The sequence below is a fragment of the Manis javanica genome, chromosome 5 (assembly GCF_040802235.1).
Source record: "Manis javanica isolate MJ-LG chromosome 5, MJ_LKY, whole genome shotgun sequence".
Classification (NCBI taxonomy): domain Eukaryota; kingdom Metazoa; phylum Chordata; class Mammalia; order Pholidota; family Manidae; genus Manis; species Manis javanica.
Window position 1 is genome coordinate 47966952 of NC_133160.1, and position 25457 is coordinate 47992408.

The 25457-nt window shown below is 46.0% G+C and overlaps 1 protein-coding gene across 1 annotated transcript; it reads right to left on the reverse strand.

Moving 5' to 3' along the window:
- Positions 1-7448: 7448 nt before the first annotated feature.
- THBD (thrombomodulin) lies at positions 7449-11232 on the reverse strand. Its single transcript, XM_017660020.3, has one exon. It carries the CDS (start codon positions 11023-11025, stop codon positions 9292-9294), a length of 1734 nt encoding a protein of 577 aa, XP_017515509.1. The 5' UTR covers positions 11026-11232; the 3' UTR covers positions 7449-9291.
- Positions 11233-25457: the final 14225 nt, after the last annotated feature.

Consider the following 25457-nt stretch of genomic DNA (forward strand, 5'->3'; position numbering starts at 1 on the left):
CAGAGCAATCAAGCATTTGTTTGGGGATGCATTCACAGCTTGCCAACAGCCTACAGGCTATAGTTCATGTCAGCCCCGTGCCTGTGGAGCCACTGGCTGCATAAAACCCTGCCTTATAGTCCGGGTGCAGACAGGCTGCAGTGAACTGAAGTCAGTGATGGAGACAGCCAGGGTTCTGAGGGCACCCACACAGGTCCCAAGCTTGGAGGCTGGCTGGACAGGCATGCTGGACCTTAGTCCAACTCACTTATCATAACAACTTCTGCCTTCAAAGTGAATGAAAACCTTTTTTATCCAGGTAGAAACAGCCTTCAGGCACCCCTGTCAGTGAATTTACTCTTCAGTGACAAGCCAGGTGTTTAATTTTCTAGACGGTCAGGAAAACTATGTTCGGACATGACAGGTGGTCACTCATCAGCATTCATGCCCAGCTCAGCAACACTATGTCTTTGAGCAAAGATGAATACTATCTTCATACTCACCTTTAAATTCTTTAACTTTCATTAAAAACATCCTACTCCTTAGGTGCTAGATGCTGATATCAATGGAGAAAACTACCAAATGTGGTATGTTTGGGCCATCTACCTCAGAAATCAGACATGGGAGCCTGAGCAGTGAGGAGCAAATGCCTGCAAATCTGGGTTTCTCTGACAGACTGTAGGTCATGAATCATCCCCACATTTCACACTTGCTTACCCTAAGTAGATGACAGAACAGCCTCAAATTCCTTAAAATGTCAGAATCCTGAAGCTCTGTCCTCTGTTGCATGCCATCAGCCAGCACCATGCCCTGACACCCTTCTTTATGGGGGTGTGGGCAGGGGTGTGTGTGCAGACAGCACACCAAGTGCGGCTTTCCTCAGTCAACAGGGCAGCTTCAAGGTACAGGGGGAGCCTCTGTAGATAGTGGCCTTGCCCTCATGAGCTTGGAGGTTAGTGGCAAAAGATGCACATTAATCAAATAACCACAGAAATGACAGCACAATTCAAACCAAAATAAGAACCATCCAAGAAAGGAATCTGGTTTCTATGAGTTGAGCACTCAAAGAACCAGACCTTGCCTTAGGGAAGTTCTCCCCAGGAAGGTTGCAGAAGATGACTTCCTGAAAGATGTGTGGGAATCAGCCAGGAGAAGAAGGTGGTGGGGCTCTAAGTAGAAGGCACAGCTTGTGCAAAGGCCCTGTAGTGGGAGCACTGAAGGTGAAGGGAGCAGGATGGATGATGCCAGCCAGCTGCAGGGGCTAGCAGATACAGGCCAGCAAAGCCTCAGAAGCCCTCCAAAGGATTTAGGACCCTGACATGGGATGGCAATGGCAGACTCTAATGAGAGTTTGGGTCTATCTGCAAAGAAAACCATCGAGCTCTTGAGTCCTTGTGTGATGAGGATGTGTATGCTCTCCATTTTTCAGTGGAAGGTTGGCAGGAGGAGGTGTCCTTTTCATTTCAACTTCCATCAACTTTGTATCAACAAGAAGGCAGGGTCCTCAATCATAGGAGTGTATGGGCTCAGTGGAGGAGAACCAATATAAAACCAATGTAAAAATAATCCAAGATCATTAACTGTGTCATCTAGAATGGGAAGATTGACTGTTAAAATAGAATCTGCAGCTTCCTATTCTTAAAAGACACCACAGGCATGCACGTGGAGTTTGAGAGACTTGGGGTTGCCCAGGGTCAACACTGGCAGTGTGGGCATGTGGAGGAGGGGACACACTTGACACACACAGACCAGACAGACTGCTTAACAGCCCGTGGCCACAGGAAAGTTGCAAGACCCCTGGAGAAGGGGCAGAACCAGTATTACATGTGCAGTGCCTGGCCCAAGTGAAGGCTCGCCGTTTGAATGGTCACTGAATGACAGGAGGGCAAAAGAGTTGGTGCAGAAAGTTGGGGTTGTTTTGTGTTTTTTTTTTTTAACATCAGGCTTTCTTTAGCCTTCCTGAGGAGGCTCTGACTTTTTTAAAGCTATTTTTATTGAAGAATGAGTTACATATGGTAAAGTCGCTTGTTTTAGGTATACAGCTCCATGAATTTTGACAAACTTACACAGTTTCAATTGTTTAACTGCCACACCAGACAAGATGGGGACTGCCTCTGTCACCATGTACTTCCCTTTTGGTGGCCATGTGCATGCCCTGAGGAAGTGGGTGGACATAAGCATGGGGAGGACAGAGGGAACAAAACTTGTGGCAATGCTGTCCCCAGACAGAGGGAGGCCACCCAATCACGCCCCCTAGTGAGCACCCTCCCTGAGGCAGGGAGACCTCAGTCAGCTCACTGAGGAAGCCATTGTGCCCCTCCCCCTTGGTCACTGCTCAGTGACCTCACAGGTTTTCACTCGGAGCACTGAACAGAACCACAGCCTCCTCTCCAGGCCGGGGGACAAAACTGCCTTCAAAACCTGGCAGAGTGGAGCATATGAGACCCAGCACCCTCGAAACCTCCATGTCCATCCCCATGGGCCTGTGGGCAGCTCTCTGTGAGCATGCTGCTCCATCTGTCTTAGCTCCAGGTTCATTATGGCATTGCCCTCTGCTCCAGAAGCTTGACACAACCAACAGAGTAGCCCGGAGCTGCCCCATGCCTTCTCAGACTTTCCCTTCTCCTCATGTTACTGTTGGATTTCTGAAGTCCCACCTCTTAGGAGAAGGGTGAGTGTTTGAAGAAAGATGGGAATCAACTTATTGTAAAATCACCCTTTTAGCTTCCATCACCATTTCAAGACAAATGTAACACCCGTGCCCCGATTATGAGGGTGATGGTGTGCAAGGCTGATGGTTACCCATCTATGAGAGATGGGTGCCTGATCTCAAGCAATCTGAGTGGGATTAAGTGAAAGGTAGAAGAAGAGGGGAGATTTCTAGAGACTATTGAAATGTCCCTTACTCCTCCTGGGAGGTTGAAGTGAGACTTGCCTGTGTCCAACATCCCATGAGTAAGAGCTGGGGCCAGCCTCAGTGTGAAGCCAGGAGGCCCCAGGAGGACTCCAGGACAAGTCCCACTCACCAATGCTAAGGAGAGGAGCTGGCTTTTCTAAGGATAATAGCAGTCATGAAATGTCCTCTTTAAAGATCCATTTCAAGCAGACAGTCAGGGGCTGTCTGGCCTGTGGCTGGGATTGGTACTGCCATGGATCCTAGCTTCGAGTCCTGGTGCTTTTCACTGGATACCCGAACCCCTTCTGCTGTTTGCTCCCAGTTTCCAGTGGGTATGACTTTGAATTAACACATTCCCAGAGTTTTTGACTTCACAATCACACTTTCAAAACAGGCTGGAAAGGCTTTGATTCTGTTAGAGCCTGATGTTAAAACAATATTTCACTTCTCCTGTGAGAGGAAATCGGTTGTTTGCCTGCTTGTGAACCTGCTGACCCAAAAAGGGGAGGATGCTCTCCAAGCAAGAAGAGATAGTGCTGAGCTGGGCAGGTGCATCCTGAGGAAGGGAGAGAGAGTTGGGCATCACCTGTATTGTTTTATGAAGAAACACCTGAGAAGGTCAGGGTGGGTTTTCAAATGAGCTTGGGTACCCTGCACTGAGCCATGACTGTGGTGAAAATATATTCTTTGTAACTTCAGTTTTCCTTGAAGAGATGACAGAATAATTAACCTTCATTTAACACAAGACCAAGAGAAGTGCCTAGAAATAAGAACTTGGGGTCTCCTGGCAGTTGGCCCTCCCTGTAGCTCCGTGACATGCGCCCAGGAGCCCAGGAAGGTGGTGGGGCCATGGGTGCCACACAGGAAGCCAGTCGGCAGCATCCTTGCCTGCATGCCTCCCTTACCACTCTCCATGAAACTGCCTGTGATGAGGGCTGCCATCCTGCTTTTGTGTTTCTTTCCACACTCCTGGTGGGCTGCCAGGAATTTGGGGAGCACAAGCCCAGAACTCAGGGCAAATGGGCAGGTCACTGGGGGACACAGGAGCTAAGGTTCATTCAAACCTGTTTGCTGAAAGTAAAGAGAGTCAGACTGTCTTTAGAATAGCTCATCTGTGTGAATCAAAGATGCAAACACAGGATCCTTAGTGTAGGGAGATCCTGAAGGGGGTGGAAGTTTGGGGAATGAACGTCAGAGAGAATAGGACCTTCATCTGCTGTGTGTAAAGGGGCAAGACCCTAGGGAACTTCTTAGGGTGATGAAATGTTCTATATATTCATGAAGGCTGTCATTCCAGGAATGTATGTGCTCTTCAGGCCTCACAGAACCAGCAATCAAAAAGGGCGAATTTTACTATTTGTCAACTATATCGTAGTGCACTAGCCACTATAGGGGCCTAGCCTGCTCCTCTTGGGTCCCTGGAGGTTCTGATGGCCAGCACTGTCTGGACATGCAGACCTTAACTCTTCCAGTCCCTAATGAACGAGCAGGTACCACTCAGAGCCTCGTCTCTACTTTTTGCCCACAGAGGAAGAGGAAGATAAGCAAACGAGCATGTCTTTTCTTGGTGGAGAGCTCTAAAAGCTCCCTGTGCTTTAGTCACCTTCACTGAGACATGAAGATGGCAGTGTTTCTGAGGTGTGGCCTCTGATGTGCACAGGGTGGGGGAATGCAGTCACCGGTAGGAATGCCAGAGTGTCCAGACTCCCTAGGGGTTCAAGTGCCCAGACCTGCCTGCCCACTTGGAAGGCCCCAGTGTGGCAGAGGGTTGACTAGAGTGCTTGGCCCTGGGCTGTGAAGCACTTTGAACAGGGACTTGATCCTTTTCTTTTTGCATTTCCTCTTAGGTGTAGCTATGCTTGAGGGTTTTGGAGAGAGTGTGGGTGGGGCATCTCCACCCAGCTCCAGGCTTTGTGTGTGTGGTGCGGGAGACTAGTTTTCTCTTTCCTCTGGGCATTCTGGGGTATGCTTTCCCCTTTTCTGTGGCCTCCCTAAGGACACAATGCGGGGCTCTCTGCACCCCTATATTTTGATGGGCCTTGTGAGCAAGGAGAACAAACCTTGGAAGCAGGATTTTACAGCTCCCAAGGGGCCACTCCCCCCACTGTGCAAATGTCTCTCTTCCGAAGCTCTGCTTGATGCCCCAGTTTCCACCATGACACTCCCATCCAGATTGACAGCATCTCTTGCAAGTGACTGTACCTTGCCTTGAACAAATACTTCCCACTTTCTGTGTAACCTTGAAGTTGTCCTCAAGACACTCAAGATCTCAGTGTAAACTTTTTCTCTAATTTATTCCTGCATACACTAACACATTAAGGGCACCTACTGTGTGCCAGCATCTGTACTAGCACGCCTCATCTCTTCCTCTTGGAAACCCTGTGGGTGACTAGCTAGCAATCATTTTACAGCCTTAGAGCAGCTGCATAGTACTTACGATCATGTGACCATCAGGTGTCAGGCTGGGGTTCAAATCCAGGTACAAACGATACCCATACTCTGTGTTAGCTCTGCTAATGCTTACAAGGTAAATTGTGCAGGTGTCTGCTGACATGTAAATAATCTTAGAAGTGGCTGTTACCTCCCCAAACAATTTCAGTATGCAAATTGAATACCAGCATGCACTTGCACATGAGAGAATTCAGCTGGCCTCCACTTGCCTCCCCACCCCCCCACCACTTCAGCTTCTTCTTCGCCACCTTCTGCCAAGTCTTCCCAGCTCAGGGTCTTCCACCTGAACTTCTCTCCCTCCCCTCTGTGTTTTACTCACCCCTTCTCCTGTCTCCAGTCTAAATCCTGCTGCCCTGTTGTGCTGAGCATCTCCTCCCCAGCTCTTATGTTGTTTCTAAGTTAAATACACTTTGAAGCTGATCATTTGTTTCATGTCTGTCTCCATGCCAGAGTGTAAGCTTCTCAGGCAGGGACTTGTCACCATGTCTGCCATCATACCAGACAGAGTATGTGCTTGGTAAATATTTGCTGAAATAATCCAATAAGAGATTAGGTCTGAGGTAGGAAAAAGCCATTTAACTTACAAAATCAAGTTCTGCCTTATCCAGAAGCACCACCTTGGCCTCCATCCCTGGCCCTGTGAGCTGGTGCACTTCACTGCCACCTTGCACCACTTGCTGAGATATGGGACCATCCCTCAGATGCAGATGTCCAGGAATGTGAACAGAAAGCAGAGGCCAGGCAGGTTGACCCACAGCCCCTGATTCATAGAGGCCACCCTGGTGTACATGCCAGGGGATAGCTCTATAAACTAACTGCTTATTTATATGGCCCTGGTGTCTTTCTCAGAGAGGGACTGTGGTTTCTTACTTGTTTTGAGAACCTCAAGTTCAGATGAGGCCTGTAAACAAGAATAATGATCTCCCATGGGACAGAAAGTGAGGAAGCTAAGGAGGACCTGGGCCTCCACCCTGCTAATGTCCTGGGGTTCAAGATACCCTGGTAAGGGTTTAGCCTCTGGGTCTTAAAAAGTGTGTTTTAATCTTCTGTGTTCCTTAAGGAAATGCCCTTCTTCTTGAGGAAGAAATCCTAAGCAGTGAGCCCTTGGGAGGCACTTTGACAGTGGCTGGGAGCAGGCCCTTTTGAAAACTGGAAGGCTGGCAATGAAGACCAGTTGGAGCAGCATCTCTCTCTCCTCTGGACCCCAGCACCATCACTGCCCCTGCTTTGCCTCCATTGATTCAGTTATCCTTTCTCACCTACTTACTGACGAATTTACTTTTCTGCTCATCTAACAGGTTTCCAGAGAGACATTGCTCAGCTTGTTATCTCAGTAGGGCAACAGTTCACCCCTCAGCTCCCCCAAAGCTGTCCATGTCACCCAATGTGGATGTTGAAATCCCTACTGTACCTTCACAACAGTAATGACTTGGATTAAAATGGAGAAATTCAACATTACCCAGATGTATAAAAATATGTGAATATTTGATCAAACTCAATTTTCTGCCAACTTCTGCTTTATGAAAATTTCCATAGCACTACAGATAAAATTCAGCCAGTTCCACCATCCCAGAAAAAAGGGGCATAAGAAACATGTGTTCAAAAGACAGTGCTTCTAATGTTCAACAGAAATGAGACTCTTCTAAGAGTGCATGAGACCTTACTATGTGGAAATGAGCATTTGAAGTTGAGCCATGGAATGAGACCCTCATGACTGTAGCATTTGGACACCCCAGAGGGCTGAAAATGCCAAACCGTTTGCAGGACACACAGCTGGGAATCTAGAGATGTTCCAAGAAGGACTACTTCTTTAACTGATCCCAACAAATAATCCTATAATGTATTTTAAAACACATAGACACAAGGCTTGTGTATGAAATTGTTATGGTTACAGAAGGAAAAAATAAATAATTATGCACAGACAAAACATGAAGTCCTTCTACAGTGAAAACAATCTCCTCTGGGAAGATCTTTGAAAATCAGAGATGATGCCACAAGAAGATGGAGCTAGTGATGGGGTGTGGAGCAGCCTTTAAATGCATCTCACAGCTCTGCATTGTTTGTGAGCCCCTCTTAATGATATAAAATGGGAGAGGGGAGGAAAACAGACACAACACCCAAGAACACTCAGTATTTGTTTATTTCCTACATGTGATGTCATAAGCAAGAGTTTTGCCCCTGTTCTAGTTTACTCCAATAAATAAATATGTACAAATGTGCTGAGTTTACAAATAGAAGAGGAAATCCTTGGTGTGGCAAAAGATACACTTACACGCTACACTTTCCCCATACACTGAAATATGATTCCATTCCTAGCTTAGTTAAACCACAGACCCTGTGCAGCAACATCTAAAGGTGGGTGCCGAGTCTCTTCTGCCAGAAAGCAAAGCTATAAAATGAAAATTCCTCAGTTTCTTGAGAACATAGGGACCGACTTGGCCTGCTGCTTACGACTGAGCCATATTTAACGTATTCTAGAAAGATGGAAGCTGTGCAGAACAGTTCTCATCAAACTATACTGAGCAGACAACTCCCCTACAGACGTTAAAATACAGAGATCCTCATGCAGTAGGTGGAGGGGAGCCTGAGTTTCTGCATTTCTAACCAGCTGTAAGGGTGGCTCCTGCTTCTTGTTCAGGGACCATGTTCTAAGTGACCAGGGTTAGAAGCTCCCTCCAAAGTGAGGGAAATTCTTGAGAGCCTGATCAAGATGAGGCCCTAACTGGGTGTCCTCCAGGCTCTATCCCCAAGCTCCCAAATCCCAAAAATCCAATAGCACTGGTTTCATTTTAGCCTACAAAGAACAGTCGGAGTCAAAATGGTAATTGACATGAATTACACAATTAAAATTTTCTTGAATTGTCTCTTGGGAGATGTTTCCTTCTCTCAATCTAGAACAATCATGTGAACATTTTTGACACTGTCAAAAATTAGTAATAATAACAATTATCATTATTAATTAATAATAATGGAAAAGGAAACTACACAAGAATCTTAACAACAATTACTACTTTTCAATCCAAATCAAAACAACAATAAAACCCAGGCTCACTGTTTATAAAATAAAAATAAAAACCCCTTGGGTTGAATTTCAATGACAGTCCAGCAACATTAGTTTAACAAATTCTCTTACATATTAACCTTTGTTAAAATTACATTGCTCTGGAAGTCTGGAATTCCAGGATAAATTAACAAGTCTGTGAAAGAGCAAATCCCCAACCACTTTTGCTCATAGTGTTTTTGTTTCTGTCTCACATAGGCGTTCTGCCTGTGCAGATGGTGAAGAGCAGAAGTAGAGTCCGACACACATAGGGTGACTCAGTGGGAGGGCTGAATTCCTAAGAGGGGAAAATTTGGGAGAAATCAGGGGGCTGGAAATGAGGCTTGACTTCATAAATGCCAGAGTGCTGGGGGAAAAAATCACAAAGATAGACAGTTTAACTGCTACATGATCAGTGGGAGCAATAAATACAATAGATAGGGAAGGAGAGAGAGAGGTAGCAGAGTAAGTGAGGGAGGGTAGAAGGTATTGAGACATACACATAGGAAAAAAGCAGAAGGGAGAAAAAGTCCTATATTTAAAAAATAAATATCTTGGTCATTATCCACAACTAAATTACACTGACTGGCCCAGGGGAGCACAGTCTGCCCCAAAGGCTACCAGCCAGTAATGCTTGCCCCTCCTGCACCCCTTGATGAGGGCAGGGTCACTTTGCATCTATGTCTTCATCACAATGTCGCAGTCACCAGCCGTTATGGGACGACGTCTTGGAAGTGACTGGGGCACACACCCTTCCATCCCGCCAGCCTGCGTGGAATCAGGGAAAGGAGCAGGTGGGCGTCCGGGGAGGGTCTTGTCCAGCTAAACTGCTCTGGGTAGCCAGGGAGTACGAGTGGGTGAACAGAGAGGGGTGAGGCTCAGCGGGGAGGGAAAGGCCAGGTCTATGCCAGCCTGAGGAGTTGGCTCAGAGTCTCTGAAGCATACGCTCGGTTCGCACGTGGTGCAGCACCACCTCCTTGGCGGGGGACCCACACTTGTAGTCCAGCTCTTCCCGTGCAGTACCTTGTTTCTTGCGCAGGTGGCAGAGGAGCGCCAAAAGCGCCACCACCAGAGACAGGCTCGCGATGGAGATGCCAATGAGCACACCCGAATGCACGGGCCCTACTGCCGAGGGGGTCGAGGTGGCGCCGGGGATCGGGCTGACAGGGGGCTCCCCAGAGCCGCCGTCGTCGTGTCTGTCCACCTGGAGGGGATCACAGTCAGTGCCAGCCTGGCCTGCGAGAGTGGAGTCGGGCCCGCAGATGCACTCGTAGCTGCCGGGGAGGTTGCGGCATGTGTACCCATGGGGGCAGTAGCCATTGTCACACTCGTCGATGTCCGTGCACATGAAGCCCTCGTCCAGGATATAGCCCTCGGGGCACTGACAGGAAGCCTGGTCATGGGGGTCGCAGTCTGCTGGGCACGCAGTCTGGTTGCAGAACATCTGGCACCGATGTGGCTCCTGCAATTTGGGCGCGAAGCCCTCTGCGCAGATGCAGCGGTAGTCCGTGTGTCCCAGGGGCTGGCACTGGTACTCGCAGTTAGTCCCGAAGCATGGGTCCAAGGGCTCCACGCACTCGCCGTCCACCAACTCGTAGCCAGGGTAACAGTGGCACTCGAAGCCACCCTGGGTGTTGGCACAGTGCTGCGGGCACGGACTGGGTACCAGCAAGCAGTCATCCACGTCCTCACATCTGTGCTTGTCCGAAGCCAGCTGATATCCGGTCTCGCACATGCACGAGTAGGCGTCTGGCACCCCTGGGTCACCCACGCAGAAATGCTCGCAGGCCTGGTGGCACGAGTGTTCCTCGGGCGCCACGCAGGAGCGCGAGTCCGCCTGCAGGGCGGCGTCCGCAGGGCAGAGACAGCGCGACGCCCCGGCGCTCCCGTTGCACGCGTGCTGGCAGCCGCCCTTCTCCACGCGGCAGTCCCAGGCGCCCGGCGCCTCACGGACCCAGCGCCCCTCGGACTCTCCCGGCGGCGCCGCGCACTCCAGTTCCACCCCGAGGGGCACCACGGCGGCGGAGCTACCCACCGGCAGCGTCTGGAAGTCCGCGCCGTGGGCCCCGAACGGGGTGCCGTAAATGACCGGGACACTGGCGGCCGCCGCGACGCCGGTCTCCACGGCCAGGGGCTTGCAGGAGGCGGCGAACTGGAACTCGCAGAGGAAACCGTCGGCCTCCGCGGCGCACTGCTGCTCTTCCCAGACCGGCTCGCCGGGTGCAGGGGCCCCGGCTGGCGAGACTGCGACGCACAGCGGACCGCACAGAGGCGCCGGGTCGGCGTGGAGCCGCGCCCACCTGCTGTAGCTGGTGCGATTGTCTCCCGTGACCCACTGGAAACCGCGTAAGGGCCCGCGGTTCCCCGGGTCGACGCAGCCAGGTGGCAGCTGCAAGCCGATCCAGAGGCGCTGGCCATAGCTGCCGTCGCCACTCAGTAACAGGGAGATGACATCAGCTGCCACCGAAGAGCGCACGGTCATCAGGTGGCCCTGCAGGCTCTCGCAGGTCTGGCTGGAGGCCAGGAAGGTCGCGGGGCCCAGGAAGAGCGCGAAGCAGTCGTGCTCGACGCACTGGCTGCCGCGCAGCTGCGGCTCCGGGGATGCCGGCAGCCCCAGGCCGGCTGGGGCCAGCACTCCAAGGAGCAGGACCCGTAGCATGATTCCAGGCACGACGCGTGCAGGAGCCAGGGAGAGCGCCGGAACCGCGACGGGACTGGGACCAGGCAAAGGCTGAGAGGCGCGGGGCGTCAGTCCCAGCCCGGAGGCGTCCGGCAGCGGCGGGCAGCTTTAGCTAGGCAGCCTCTGACAGGCCGGCAGGCCCTGGCCCGAGTTTATAAGTGCGCGGCCCTCCCTCCCTGGGCGTTCGGGAAAAGGAAGGAAGTGCCTGGTGGGAAGGGCTGAGGTTGCATTCTCGGATTACTGGGTTCTCCGGACGCCTTGTGCCCGCCCTCGCGCCTGGGATCACCTCGCAGAGATGAGTAAACCCGGCCTGGGCGTTGCGAGGTCCCGGGCGGGGTCTCCAGGCACAGGCGCCTCAGGGCGACAGCACCTCGGCCAGGGAGGCTCTGTGCCCGCCCCGACCACTGAGCCCTTGCTCTCGCAGCCCTAAAGGGGGTTTAATCCGCATCCCCTCCTAATCTCTTGGTAGTCTTTCTTTTTCTTTCTAAATGTGTTATTCCCACCGATTTCAAGGAAAACGTGGATTGCAGGGCTTTGGGAAAGGAGACAGGGCAATGGGGGGCTTTAAATGGGGGATGGTGGAGAATAGTGCTCGGGACCTGCAGGGTTCTGGAAGGAAATTCCTGCTAGGAAGCGGGCTTTGAGAGGGGATGTCCAGGGCGTGGACTTCTTTAAAGACGCGGTCGCCAGGAGATGGCTGGACCCCTTACCGGCCAGGCACCTAGCAGGGTGCAGGGATGCGCTATACACCACAGGACAGAGCATGTGCCTTGGGCGACACAGGAGAAGGGTTGCGGGGGAGGGCCTGGCCTAACACCTGTGCCGCCTGCGCACAGCTAAGGACCAGCAAGTCCCTGAGCACAAGCCGCCGAGGCCAGACCTCATCTCATCGCATGGAAAAGTATCGGGGATGCTGTCAAGTCTCCAAGGTCTTGTCACCCTTCAGAAGCGGTAGCAGGCGAATTCTTGCCGAGACCTGTAGGGGCAAGAGTGTTAAGGAGCTCATTCGCTGATTTGGTCCGTTTTCTTCCAGTTTCACTGAGGGACAGTCCATCTTGCACCCACAATGGGGCGTTCAGGGAGCCCTAGAAAGGAGGCACTGCGGGCCCCAAGCAGATTCCCCTCCGGGTCTGTTAAGGATTTTACATTTGGCTGAGATCATGTTGATACAGAGGTGCATATAAATGCCACTTGCGCCGCAAAGTGGGGCGGACCTGCGGCAGAGCAGGATGGGGAGCGAGCGGGATGAGATGGGAATCTGCTACTTTGGCGACCTTATCCGCTTATTCACTTACCAAGAATGCGGAGGGGTGGGTCCAAAACATATCGGAGAGTGGAAAACTTTTTCTTTCTTTGTGTACCCTATGCCATGTCTCCTCTGTGGTCACTCACAGCTGGTACCGGGCGGCGGCGCTGTTGAACTCTAAACAAAGTCGAAGAGGTTGGTGATCTCCAATCATGTTTAGCAAAAATGGGTTATAAGTGTGGGGAACGCAGAGGCCTCGCCCAGGGGCGGGAAATTCGCTCCCAAGCAGACCCGCGGACTCCTCGGCTTACCCCGGAGTCTTGCCTCCCTGGTCCAGCAGAACCCAGACTCTGTGGCGTCCTCACAAGCTAAAGACAGGCACTGCCCGCGGACTGTAGGAACAGACAGCGACCAAGGGGACGGAGCGTGGGCACTGGTTCCTCCCTTCGCTCACAATTGCCCCGCGTGGAGGGGGTGAACTGGGACCTGAGGAGCCCCGGCACCAGCCCGCCGGTCGCCGCTGTGTCCTGGAAAGCCTGCCCCAGCCCCAACACAGAGATGGTTCGGAGGCTGGGGCGACTGCTCCTTTGGAAGAGGAAGGAAAGACAGCAGATTGGAGGGTCCGGCTGCCTTGGTGGAGCACAGCAGGCGCTAGCCTGATATTCCACTTACTGCCGGCGCTGAATAGGGGGTCTGGAGGGCCGTGGCCCGCTGCACAGCCCACCCAGAAAAGCCCTGGGGGCAGGCCTTCAGGTACAGACTGGCACCCCGCTGGGACTGCTGAAAGTTTTTGGCAAAGGGGGGAAATTGCCAGCATGAATGAGAAGAGGGGACAAGAGCAGCTACACCTGTGTTCAGAATTCGCTAAGAATTTCAGGACTATGACAGCGAAGCACTAACAAGGTGGTCCCTCCAGGCCTGCCAGCCCTAAAGGGGTTAAGAGACACTCAAGCATCAGATCCCGCCCACCCAGGCTGCTTCACTTCTTGGATGGGTTCTGGCTGACTCACCACTGCCCCTGGGGGTTTGTGGCACATCCTATTTGGGTTTCCTTGAGCCCATTGCTAATTCTTGAAAGAAAAGGAGGAAGAAAAAAAAAAAGATATTAAGTCTATGAACAGCCCGGTAGCAGAGTCCACAGGAGGGGCTGGGTGTTCCCATGTGGAAATGCCCCACAACAACCAGCCCCGAGCAGAGCACCGAGCCCCATGGGGTGGGCAGGTTCAGGGTCACCCCACAAGAGATTGGGGGACACAACCCAGTTGGCCTTGCCCATTGCCTCTAGCCTTAGCACATGTCATCCCTGTCTTCTGGGGCCTGCCCTTTGCCCTATCCTCTTCCCTGTCCAGCTGTCACTTTGAGGCTGTTTTACACATTTTAAGTGACCCTCAACTTCCTCTCTGCACCTCCTGCACAAAAGTGGGCCCTTCCTCTGTCCCTGTGTGGCTGACACACCAACTCTCTCTTCTTGGCTGGCCCTTGGCCCATCATTCTCTCCAACAACTCAACAATCCAGGCCTGTTTTACCATTTTACTCTAACCGTCCCCTTGAAGGTCATTCATCATCTCTTAAACACTGAAGCCACTAACTTGTTTTCATTCTCTATCTCTCTAGACCTCTCCATGATGTTTGCATTATTGAACTCTCACTCTTCCCAAGTCACTCCTCCTGTGACTTCTAAGTCTCCTGTGCTCCTGTCCCTCCTGTCCTCTACCTGCCTGGGGTGGCCCCTTGACCCTCTGCCCCACGAGGGTGGCCGTCTCTGGTCTTTGGTAATCTCTTCACATCTCACCCTGTGTAGAACACACTGGTCCCCATGGGTGTTGAAGGTCCCAGCAACAGGGGCTCCTGATGATGGTCCGAGAGATACCTCATTCTGCCTCCCCCATGTCCTGTGGCTCATGGCTTCCCTTCTGCTATGAATGGTTTCATTTTTGCTTCCTTCCATCCCCTGAAATCTAACCTTTTGTTTAAGGTGCAAGTGACATGATGGTTCTTGAGCAACTGGTTCTGAGTAGCTAAACCAGATATGATCCCTGTGAAGTTCACAGGACTTCATATCAGCACTCACATACCTTCCTGTACCTAATGTGCTCTTTGTTAGACTTAGTGTCTGCTTTCCTGGGGGTGGAGCACAGTTCTCATCTGTCTTTGTATCCCCATGCACCCGGTGGCATATTTTGTTTTTGTGGCCCTGTCCAGTGTGATGTTCTCATGTTAACTGGCACACACAAGGACAGGGTGCCTCAGAGCCTTGGGGTTAGGAGGGTGGGCTTTGGAACCAACCTGGATGAATTTTGGTCCCAGCTCCATCACTTATAAGTTGTGTCATACCAGGCAAGTAACCAGGGTTTCCTCAGCTGTGTGATGGGGATCACTACAATCATCCCTTCAAAGTGTCGTTTCCAAGTTAAATAAATTATACATGTAAAGTATTTAGAATGGTCAAGCTGTAGAAAACTCTCAACAAATTTTAGTGAAAAAAGATACATTTGGGTCCCTAAATTTATTCCACCATTTATTATGTTAAACACCCAGCACAGTTTCTGTCCACAGCAGAGACTCACTAATGTCTTTTGGATGGCAGTAATTCAGCTGAGCATTTTTACCAATAAGGATAAGCAACTGTGAAAAAAAAATAAAGGATAAAAAAGACGTCAAGAACACAGGAGGCATGGGGAAGGAATTGAATATAGCCAGGGAAACATCTCCCCATGTACCAGAAGGGCTCTGGAAAAGCTTCAGACTTGCTCCCTGTCTGCCCTGGAGGCATCCATTATTAATTCCTCATCTTCCAGATGTGGAAATTGAAGGTCAGAGACAGTAAGTGATTTACCAAGGCCACACAGCTAATAAGATTGTCTAGTCACCTTTCAGATGAAAAAACTAGAATGTGTCTGAGCCCTGGCTTTGTCATTTACCAGCTATTAAGACTTGGTTAAGTTACTTAAATCTCTGATTTTCTCCCCCTCACAAAACTGGAGGTATAATATCTAATTTACAGGGTTGTCATGCAAATTAGAAAATAAACACACAGTAACTATTACGTTTCTTGGAACACAGCAGCTGTTGAACAAATACAGTTGTTAGTACTGGTGAAAAGCTTTATGAAGGGCTCCTGGAGTCACTCATATGTGTCCAGAAAGTCTGGCCTTTAGATGGGAGGGAGTATGATGTGTGTGGAGGACACTGGACCCACCACCTGGGCAGTGAACAGACTCTGGCCATTTGTACTGAAGGAAAACACATGTGAATGTTGTTAAAACAGAGATGAAGAGGAGTCCAGGTGCAGAAGGGGCCCCAAAGACAGTGTGGGCCCCAGACACACCTTAGCCAAAGAGCTTTATCAAGGGTGGCAGGCAGATATTTTCTTAATGGATATAAAAAGAACTTTCTATTTTCAACATGAACACCTGCTGTTGGACTTGTTAATTCCTAGGTCCCTCACTCAAAGCCTGCCACTGTGCTGCTCTGTGTCTTTCCCAGGCACATGGGCAGCTGTGCTGTTCTGTGTGACCAAGGAAAACAGTCCGGTTTAGTTACAATGCTGGCTCAAAGCCTCTCCTATGAAAGAAGAGAAAACCCATCTGTCAAAATGCACAGTTCCAGGTGCTAAGGACATTAGGACTATTCAAATACTAGTTGTTGCTGCTGACGAAAGTTCTAGGTGCCCTGGATTGAAATTGCTGTCACCAGCACTTGGGGATGAGGAGGGTGAAAGCTGCATACCCTGTCCAATGTGACAGCCGCCAATCACCTGTGCTTATTTAAACTTAAACTCTTAAATTAAAGTTAAAAATTCAGCCTCTCTGTGTCACTAGCCACATATCAAATGCCCAATAGTCTCAGAATTACCAAATTGGACAGTACAGAGAAAGAGCACTGATCATCACAGAAATGTCTATTGGACGGTGCTGATCTACACACAGAGCCAGGTAATGTCACCTCAGAAAGACATCGGCAGGAACACATGAGTATATCCTTCTTGGATTCAGTGAATACTATTTTACAACAGTTGCTGTTTTCTCAGTAATGGTTGTCAAAACTGCAATCAGAATAATCAGAATCTATAGGGTCAATCATTATTAGTACTTGACTAATAAATGCATCAATATTATTTTCAATGTTGATATTCATTACAGTAATTTAGTATTAGGAGGAAAGAAATTAAAAAGACAAAAACATTGTATTTATAAGCCATAACGATGTTAAAACGCAGACATAAAAATTAAGTCTCTGTGGCTATGCAGCACTGTAGGAATCAAAGTGTGGAAAAATGAACACCTGGTTAGCAAATGTTATTAAATGAACAACAGCATATCACTATAGCAGAGCACATATTTTTTCTAAATTTTGGCTTTCACCTAGGCATTCATTCTTCAAGAAGCAAGGTAAAAATTGACAGTCCTCTTTTGGCTCATTCTTTGTAAAAGTGAATATGTTGCATCTTCAAAACCACACAGCTGATATCAGACTTAATGGTGGAAGGCTGACTGCTTTCCCCCAAAGGTCAGAAACAACACAAAGATGTCTATTCTTGCAACTTCTATTTAACAATGTATGAATAGACAGGGTAGTTAATCATGTTAATGAAATAAAATGCATCCAGACTGGAAAGAAAGAAATAAAATTGTCTCTGTTCATTGATGACATGATCTTGTTTATATTCAGAAAATCCCCAAAAATAATTGAATTAGTAGAAAACTATGAAAACTAATAAACAAGTCCAACAGTTGGAGGATACAAAATCAGTATACAAAAGTCAATTGTATTTCTATATGATAATGCATAAACTGAAAATGAAATTAAGAAAACAATCCCATTTACATGACATTAGAAATAAATCTGACAAAAGAAAGGCAAAAATGTATACTCCAAAAACCACAAAACAATGTTGAAAGAATTTAAAAAAGACCTAATTAAATGAAAAGAGATCCTATGTTTATGGTTGGAAGACTATGGTTAAAGTGACTACACTCCCAAAATTGATCTACAGACTCGATGCAACCCTTACCAATACAGACACAATGTGATCCTTATCAAAATACCTGCTGATTTCTTTGCATATATTTTCAGGTTGATCCAAAATTTCACATGGAAATTCAAGGGACTCTGAATAACCAAACCAATCTTGGAAAAGACAAACAAATCCCTGATTTCAAAATTTATCACAAAGCTACAGTAGTCAAGACAGTGTGGTACGGACACAAGGAAACACGTAAGTCAATGGCATAAAATTAAGAGTCCAAAAATAAACCTTTGAATTCATTAATTTCCACAAGATTGCCAAGACAATTAAATCTGGGAAAGAATAGTCTTTTAAACAAATGACGATGGGATAACTAACTATCCACATGAGACTGGGTTGGACCCTTCATCTCACATACAAAAATTAATGCGAAATGGATAAAAGGTCTAACTAGAAAACTCTTGGAGGAAGCAGGTGTAAAACCCCATGGCCTTGGACTAGATGATGCTTCTTAGACATGACACCAAAAGTACAAGCAACCAAAGATAACAGAAACTGGGTATTACCAAAATGAAAGGAATTATGCTTCAAAGCAAGATGACAACCCACAGAATGGGAGAAAATATTTATAAATCATGTAATAAATCCAGAATATATAAAATATTACATGTCAATAATAAAGACAGCTAACCCAATTAAAATACAGACATTTATCTGGAGAAGATACAAACACAGTCATGAAACATATGAAAAGATGTTCCAAAGCATTAACCATCAGGGAAATGCAAATCAAAACCACAGTCAGATGCTATTTCACTCCCACTAGGATGACTAGAATCAAAAAGGCATAGATAATAATGAGTGTTGACAAGGATGTGGAGAAATTGGAACTCTCATATACTGCTGATGAAGATAAATAATGGGACAGTCACTTTGGAAAGCAGTTTAGCAGTTCCTCAAAATGTTAAATATACAGTTACGATATGCTACTGGAATTCTACTCCTAGGTATATACCCAAGAAAAATTAAAACATGTCCACACAAAAACCTGTATATGAATGTGCATAACAGCATTATTCTTAGTAGTCAAACAGTGGAAAGAACCCAGATGTCCATCACCTGATGAATGTATAAATAAAATGTGGTATAGCCATACAATGGAATGTTATTCAGCAATAAAGATATGAAATACTGATTCATGCCACAAAATGAGTAAACTTTGAAAACATTATGCTAAATGAAAGAAACTAGTCACAAAAGACCACATATTATATGATTCCTCTTCCAGAAAATGTCCAGACTAGACACATCTAAAGAGACAGAAAGTAGGTTACTGTACCTAGAGATAGGGCATGTGGGGTTTGGGGGATTGGGACACCTCAGCTAATGGGTATGACTTCTTTGGTTGTTATAGAAATGTTCTAAAATTGATTATACTGATGGTTGCACACCTCTGTAAATATGCTAAAGGCCTTGAAATGTATATCTTACATGAGTGAAATATATGTCATGTGAGTTATATCTCAAACAAGCTATTAAGGAAAGGAGACATTATGTTCCCCCAATTACTCAAGTATCAGGCCACCAAGTGCACCTCTGAGCCCTTTCCCACTACTCGTGGTTTTATCATACAAGGCAGCAAATGATGCCAGTAACTGCCACCCTTTAAACAGCTTTGCATCTCTCATCTCATTGGATATTCACATAAGCCAAAGGCAGTTCATAGATGATCACTGACCTGCTCAGGGATGGTTGTCCAACATGGCCCACATTGGGACTAGGGAGGATTTTGTGTTCTGTAGATCCATGGACCCCCACCATGGTGTTCTCACTCATGTGTCCTAATGTGTTCCCACCTTTCAAGAGGTCTTTTCTGAGAAAAGAGGAGCAGAGAGGAAAATAACAAGAAGGTCCCCCAGATGCCCAGCCAGTGGAACAGCAGACCTTTCTGCCACAATGATCTGACTGGTTGTGGCCATCTTTGCTGAGGCCATAGGTGATAAGCAAGAGGTGAGCAGCATTCGTGCCATAGACCTTCCTACAGTCAAGTCAAGAAGCCTGTGGACCCCTTCTCAGAATAATATTTTTAAAGAATGCATGCAATGAAATACACAGAATTACAGAAGGAACCAACCACCTTGAAATACAGTTATAAAAACATCAAAAAGAAGTAACTATGGACCTAATAGACATCTACACAACTCTACACCCAAAAGTAGCAGAATACACATTATTCTTAAGTGCACATGGTACGTTTTCAAGAATAGATCATATACTACACCACAAAAAGAGCCTCAGTAAATTAAAAAAGACTGAAATTGTACCAACCAGTTTCTCAGACCACAAAGGTGTGAAACTAGAAGCATGTGGAGGCTTCACAACATGCTCCTAAATAACCAATGGATCAAGGACAAATAAACACAGAGATCAAGCAATATATGGAAACAAAAGACAAGAATAATTCAACACCACAAAATCTGTGGGACACAGCAAAGGCTGTGCTAAGAAGAAAGTATATTGCAATACAGGCCTACCTCAGGAAAGAAGAACAATCCCATATAGCAGTCTAAACTCACAATTAATGAAACTAGAAACAGAAGAATAAATGAGGGTCAAAGCCAGTAGAAGGAGGGACATAATAAAGATTAGAGAAGAAATAAACAAAATTGAGAAGAATAAAACAATAGAAATAATCAATGAAAGCAAGAGCTGGTTCTTCAAGAAAATAAAAAAAAATAGAGAAACCCCTAGCCAGACTTATCAAGAGTCTACACACATAAACAGAATCAGAAATGAGAAAGGAAAAATCACTGCAGATACCACAGAAATACAAAGAATTATTAGAGAATACTATGAAAAACTATATGCTAACAAACTGGATAGCCTAGAAGAAATGGACAGCTTTCTAGAAAAATACAACCTTCCAAGGCTGACCAAGGAAGAAACAGAAAATCTGAACAGACCAATTACCAGCAATGAAATTGAACTGGTAATCAAAAAATTACCTAAGAACAAAACCACCGGACCAGATGGCTTAACCACTGAATTTTATCAAACATTTAGTGAAGACCTAATACCCATCCTCCTTAAAGTTTTCCAAAGAGTAGAAGAAGAGGGAATACTTCCAAACTCATTCTATGAGGCCAGCATCACTCTAATACCAAAACCAGGCAAAGACACCACCAAAAAAGAAAATTACAGACCAATATCCCTGATGAACATAGATGCAAAAATGCTCAACAAAATATTAGCAAACCAAATTCAAAAATACATCAAAAAGATCATCCACCATGATCAGGTAGGATTTATTCCAGGGATGCAAGGATGGTACAACATTTGAAAATCCATCAACATCATCCACTACATCAACAAAAAGAAGGACAAAAACCACATGATCATCTCCATAGATGCTAAAAACGTATTTGACAAAATTCAACATCCATTCATGATAAAAACTCTCAACAAAATGGGTATAGAGGGCAAGTACCTCAACACAATAAAGGCCATATGACAAACCCACAGCCAACATTACATTAACAGCAAGAAGCTGAAAGGTTTTCCTTTAAGTTCAAGAACAAGACAAGGATGCCCACTTTCCCCGCTTCTATTCAACATAGTACTGGAGGTCCTAGCCACGGAAGTCAGACAACACAAAGAAATAAAAGGCATCCAGATTGGCAAGGAAAAAGTTAAACTGTCCCTGTTTGCAGATGACATGATATTGTACATAAAAAACCCTAAAAAATCCACTCCAAAAGTACTCTATCAAATATCTGAATTCAGCAAAGTTGCAGGATACAAAATTAATACACAGAAATCTGTGGCATTCCTATACACTAGCAATGAACTAGCAGAGAGAGAAATCAGGAAAACAATTCCATTCACAGTTGCATCAAAAAGAATAAAATACCTAGGAATAAATCTAACCAAGGAAGTGAAAAACCTATACTCTGAAAACTATAAGACACTCATGAGAGAAATTAAAGAAGATACCAATAAATGGGAACACATCCTGTGCTCATAGATAGGAAGAATTAATATTATCAAAGTGGCCATCCTGCCTAAAGCGGTCTACAGAGTCAATGCAATTCCTATCAAAATACCAACAGCATTCCTCAATGAACTAGAGAAAATCATTCTAAAACTCATATGGAACCCCAAAAGACCTCAAATAGCCAAAGCAATTCTGAGAAGGAAGAATAAAGCTGGGGGGATTATGCTCCCCAACTTCAAGCTCTACTACAAAGCCACAGTAATCAAGATCATTTGGTACTGGCACAGAACAGACCCATTGACCAATGGAACAGACTAGAGAGCCCTGATATAAACCTAACTATATATGGTCAATTAATATATGATAAAGGAGCCATGGGCATACAATGGGGAAATGAAAACTTCTTCAACAGCTGGTGTTGGTAAAACTGGACAGCTACACACAAGAGAATGAAATTGGATTATTGTTTAACCCCATACACAAAAGTAAATGCCAAATGGATCAAAGACTTGAATGTAAGTCATGAATTCATAAAACTCTTAGAGACAACATAGGCAATAATCTTATGAATACAAGCATGAGCAACTTCTTCAAGAATGCATCTCAAGCAAGGGAAACAAAAGCAAAAATGAACTCATGGGACTACATCAAACTAAAAAGTTTCTGTACAGCAAAGGACACCATCAACAGAACAAATAGGCATCCTACAGTATGGGAGAATATATTTGTAAATGACATATCTGACAAGGGGTTAGCATCCAAAATATAGAAAGAATTACACACCTCAACACCCAAAAAGCAAATAACCTGAATTGGCAGAGGATATGAAGAGACAGTTCTCCAAAGAAGAAATTCAGATGGCCAAGAGACACATGAAAAGATGCTTCATATCATTAATCACCAGGGGAATACAAATTAAAACCACAATGAGATATCACCTCACACCAGTAACGATGACCAGCATCAAAAAGACTAAGAACAACAAATGCTGGTGAGGATGCAGAGAAAGGGGAACGCACCTGTACTGCTGGTGGGAATGTAAGCTAGTTCAACCATTGCGGAAAGCAATATGGAGGTTCCTCAAAAAACTAAAAATAGAAATACCATTTGACCGTGAATCCCACCCCTTGGAATTTACCCAAAGAATACAACTTCTCAGATTCAAAAAGACATATGCACCCCTATGTTTATTGCAGCACTTTTTACAATAGCCAAGATATGGAAGCAACTTAAGTGTCCATCAGTAGAGGAATGGATAAAGAAAGTGTGGTACATATACACAATGGAATATTATTCAGCCATAAGAAAGAAACGAAGCCTACCATTTGCAACAACAGGGATGGAGCTGGAGGATATTATGCTCAGTGAAATGAGCCAGATGGAGAAAGACAAGTGCCAAATGATTTCCCTCATTTGTGGAGTATAACAATGAAGCAAAGCTGAAGGAACAAAACAGCAGCAGACTCAGAGACTCCAAGAGGGAAGCAGTAGTTACCAAAGGGGAGGGGTGTGGGAGGGCGGGTAGGAAGGGTGGGAGAAGGGGATTGAGGGGTATGTTTAGTATGCATGGTGTGAGGGATGACAGGGAGAACAGTGTAGCACAGAGAAGGCACATAGTGGATCTGTGGCATCTTGCTACACTGATGGACAGTGACTGCATTGGGGTATGGGTGGGGACTTGGTAATATGGGTAAATATAGTAACCACATTGTTTTTTCATGTGAAACCTTCCTAAGAGTGTATATCAATAATACCTTAATAAAAAATAAATGAAATAAAATAAAATAAACAAATGAAAATTCAAAAAATAAGTAACTATGTGATACCAGATAGAAAAGCTGCTTTATCGATATTTAAAATCACAAGACCTGTTGTGATAAACACACACCACATAAATGCCATAATTTCAAAGCAGTGATCCATGTAAACAGTATTTTGGAAGATCTGTACTACCTGTGGTATGGCATGAAGTACCTCACTACTGCAACCTCACAGCTGACCGTCTCAGGTCCTACCTCTTTTGTTATAATGGGAGGATATGCCAAGTTTCAGGTAGAGATTAGGGAAAATAAGCATGTAATGCTTTTCCAATCCAAGTTCATGGAACCCCTGAATTAAGAACTATTCCTCTTTTTTTTACTTAAGAATACAGATCTCTGTCAGCCAAATAGAAGCCTCTAAAACTAGTGCTTTGTCAAGGTATATTTATGCTATTTTAGACTCCCCTTTATTTTTTACATATTTTTTCACAGCAAATTCTTTTTTTATTGAAAACACAATGCATATTTGAAAGGAATGCTCTGTCCTTGCAGACAGTTCTCACAAGGGAGCCAAGAAATCCAAAAGTGTTATTTGAAAAACGTCAAATATGCTTTGACGTCTGGCAAACAATTCCTGTGGGATATGTTCTCACTCAACTACATGCAAGATGACAGGCTTAAAAGTGAAGCATGTGTAGAGAACATCACTTATTTAAGTAGGAAAATAAGAAAAGGGGACTTATGTATTTAATGCTATTTAATAAAGTTGTATTTTAATATATACTTCAAATGTTTTATATGTAAGAAATCCAGCAATGAAAACACTTATCTACCATAATGTACACAACCTTTTTGAAAGTTAGAACCTGAACACTTTGTTAGCATAAGAAGCATAGAAAGCTGTGGAAATAGATTCAGCTGACTTAGAAAAAAATACTACATATGGTTTATATGTTTATGTTAATAAAATGATCTCTGAGTTGAAACATAACAAATGACTTACTTTCCTCTTATTTCCTGTGTTTTCTACATCAAGCATGTATTTCATAACAGAAGGGCTCCAGTTCTTTATAAAGAAAGTAAAATTATTTTTTGGCAATTGAAAGCTAATGAGTTTAAATGTAATTTGGTTAATAATGTACAATTTATTTTTGAACTCTCATGCAAAATAGAACCTATTTTGAGTCACTTGGCTCACCACTTTTGAATCATTTAATGTAAGTGTCTGAGCAGCTTCATGAGATAGCTGCTTTTGTGAACTTAACAAGGTCTGTGCTTCTGCACACCTGAGCTCAGTGCAAGCATTCCACCAAACACAGATTTCATGATTGAACAGATCTTTATCACAGATTCAACCAGGCCATGTAGTGGAGACCTGTCCCAATTCCACCGAAATGTGTTTACCAATTTACCATTTAGTTGCTAAATCTTATGGCTTCTTGGTTTGAATTGTGAAAGATGAGACAATAAGAGTTCTGTGGATGCAGAAGGTCAACAAACTTTCTTCATAATGGGACCGATGGGAATGTGTCTAGCTTTGCAGGCCCTTCTGTCTCTTGTAACAACTCAACCCTGCTGTTGCAGCGTGAACGAGTGTGCAATACAATTGGTCATCTACTGCTACATAACAAACTATCCAAGATTCAGTGATGGAAGCAATCCATATCTGAAAGCCCATTCCTTAGCCAGGTTGTCAGCGAGTGATACTGGCCCAAGGTCTTCAAGCAGTTCACACATGAGGGTAAAGGTAGCAAGCTCCATCAGGGCCACAGACAAGCGACCACAGACCTCTGGTGGCAGAAGACAGGCCTGCAGGATAGTTCAAAACCTCTGGGTGAACTGGCCAGAACATCTTGAACTATGGCTTACAGGTCCTCTGGGGAGAGGAGGCTGGGAGAGCAGCTGTCAGGGAGGGAGCTTTACTGTGAGGCCAGGGGTTGCCAATATTTGAGTCCATTACTCAGTTAATCCCACTTCCTCCCATAGGCCGGTGAGTGCCTGAGGCTGCCTCAGGCTCTGTGGGAAGAGGGGAGGGAGCTGGGGAGCTTCCAACCCCACTCACCTGCATCTGCAGTCAGCCCACCCACCACAGGGTGGAGAAGCATTCCGTCCACACCCAGATCACTGGAAATGCTTTTCAGACTGGGAGTCATTCTGCAGCTGGATCTCAGAGAAGCACTGGCAAAGGCCCCTCTTCGGGATGTGTTCTCCTTTGGGGGGATTTTTGGGAAATTAAGCAAAACCCAGCCTTCCAGAGTCCCTTAAAGGGCCTTCCCAGAAAGATGGGCCAGGGGACACCTACTCACCTTGTAGGCCATAGGCAGCAGGGAAGGATGCTTCCTCCTAGGAATAGATCATTGCTTTCATGTTCCTGCTGACCAGCTGGTCCTTGAAGAATGCCAGAGCCAGCAGATGCAGGGAGCATGCTGGCAGCATCACCC

What these genes read in the sequence shown, in the direction of transcription:
- THBD (XM_017660020.3), bottom strand. Translation starts at nt 11,025, where the DNA reads ATGCTACGGGTCCTGCTCCTTGGAGTGCTGGCCCCAGCCGGCCTGGGG.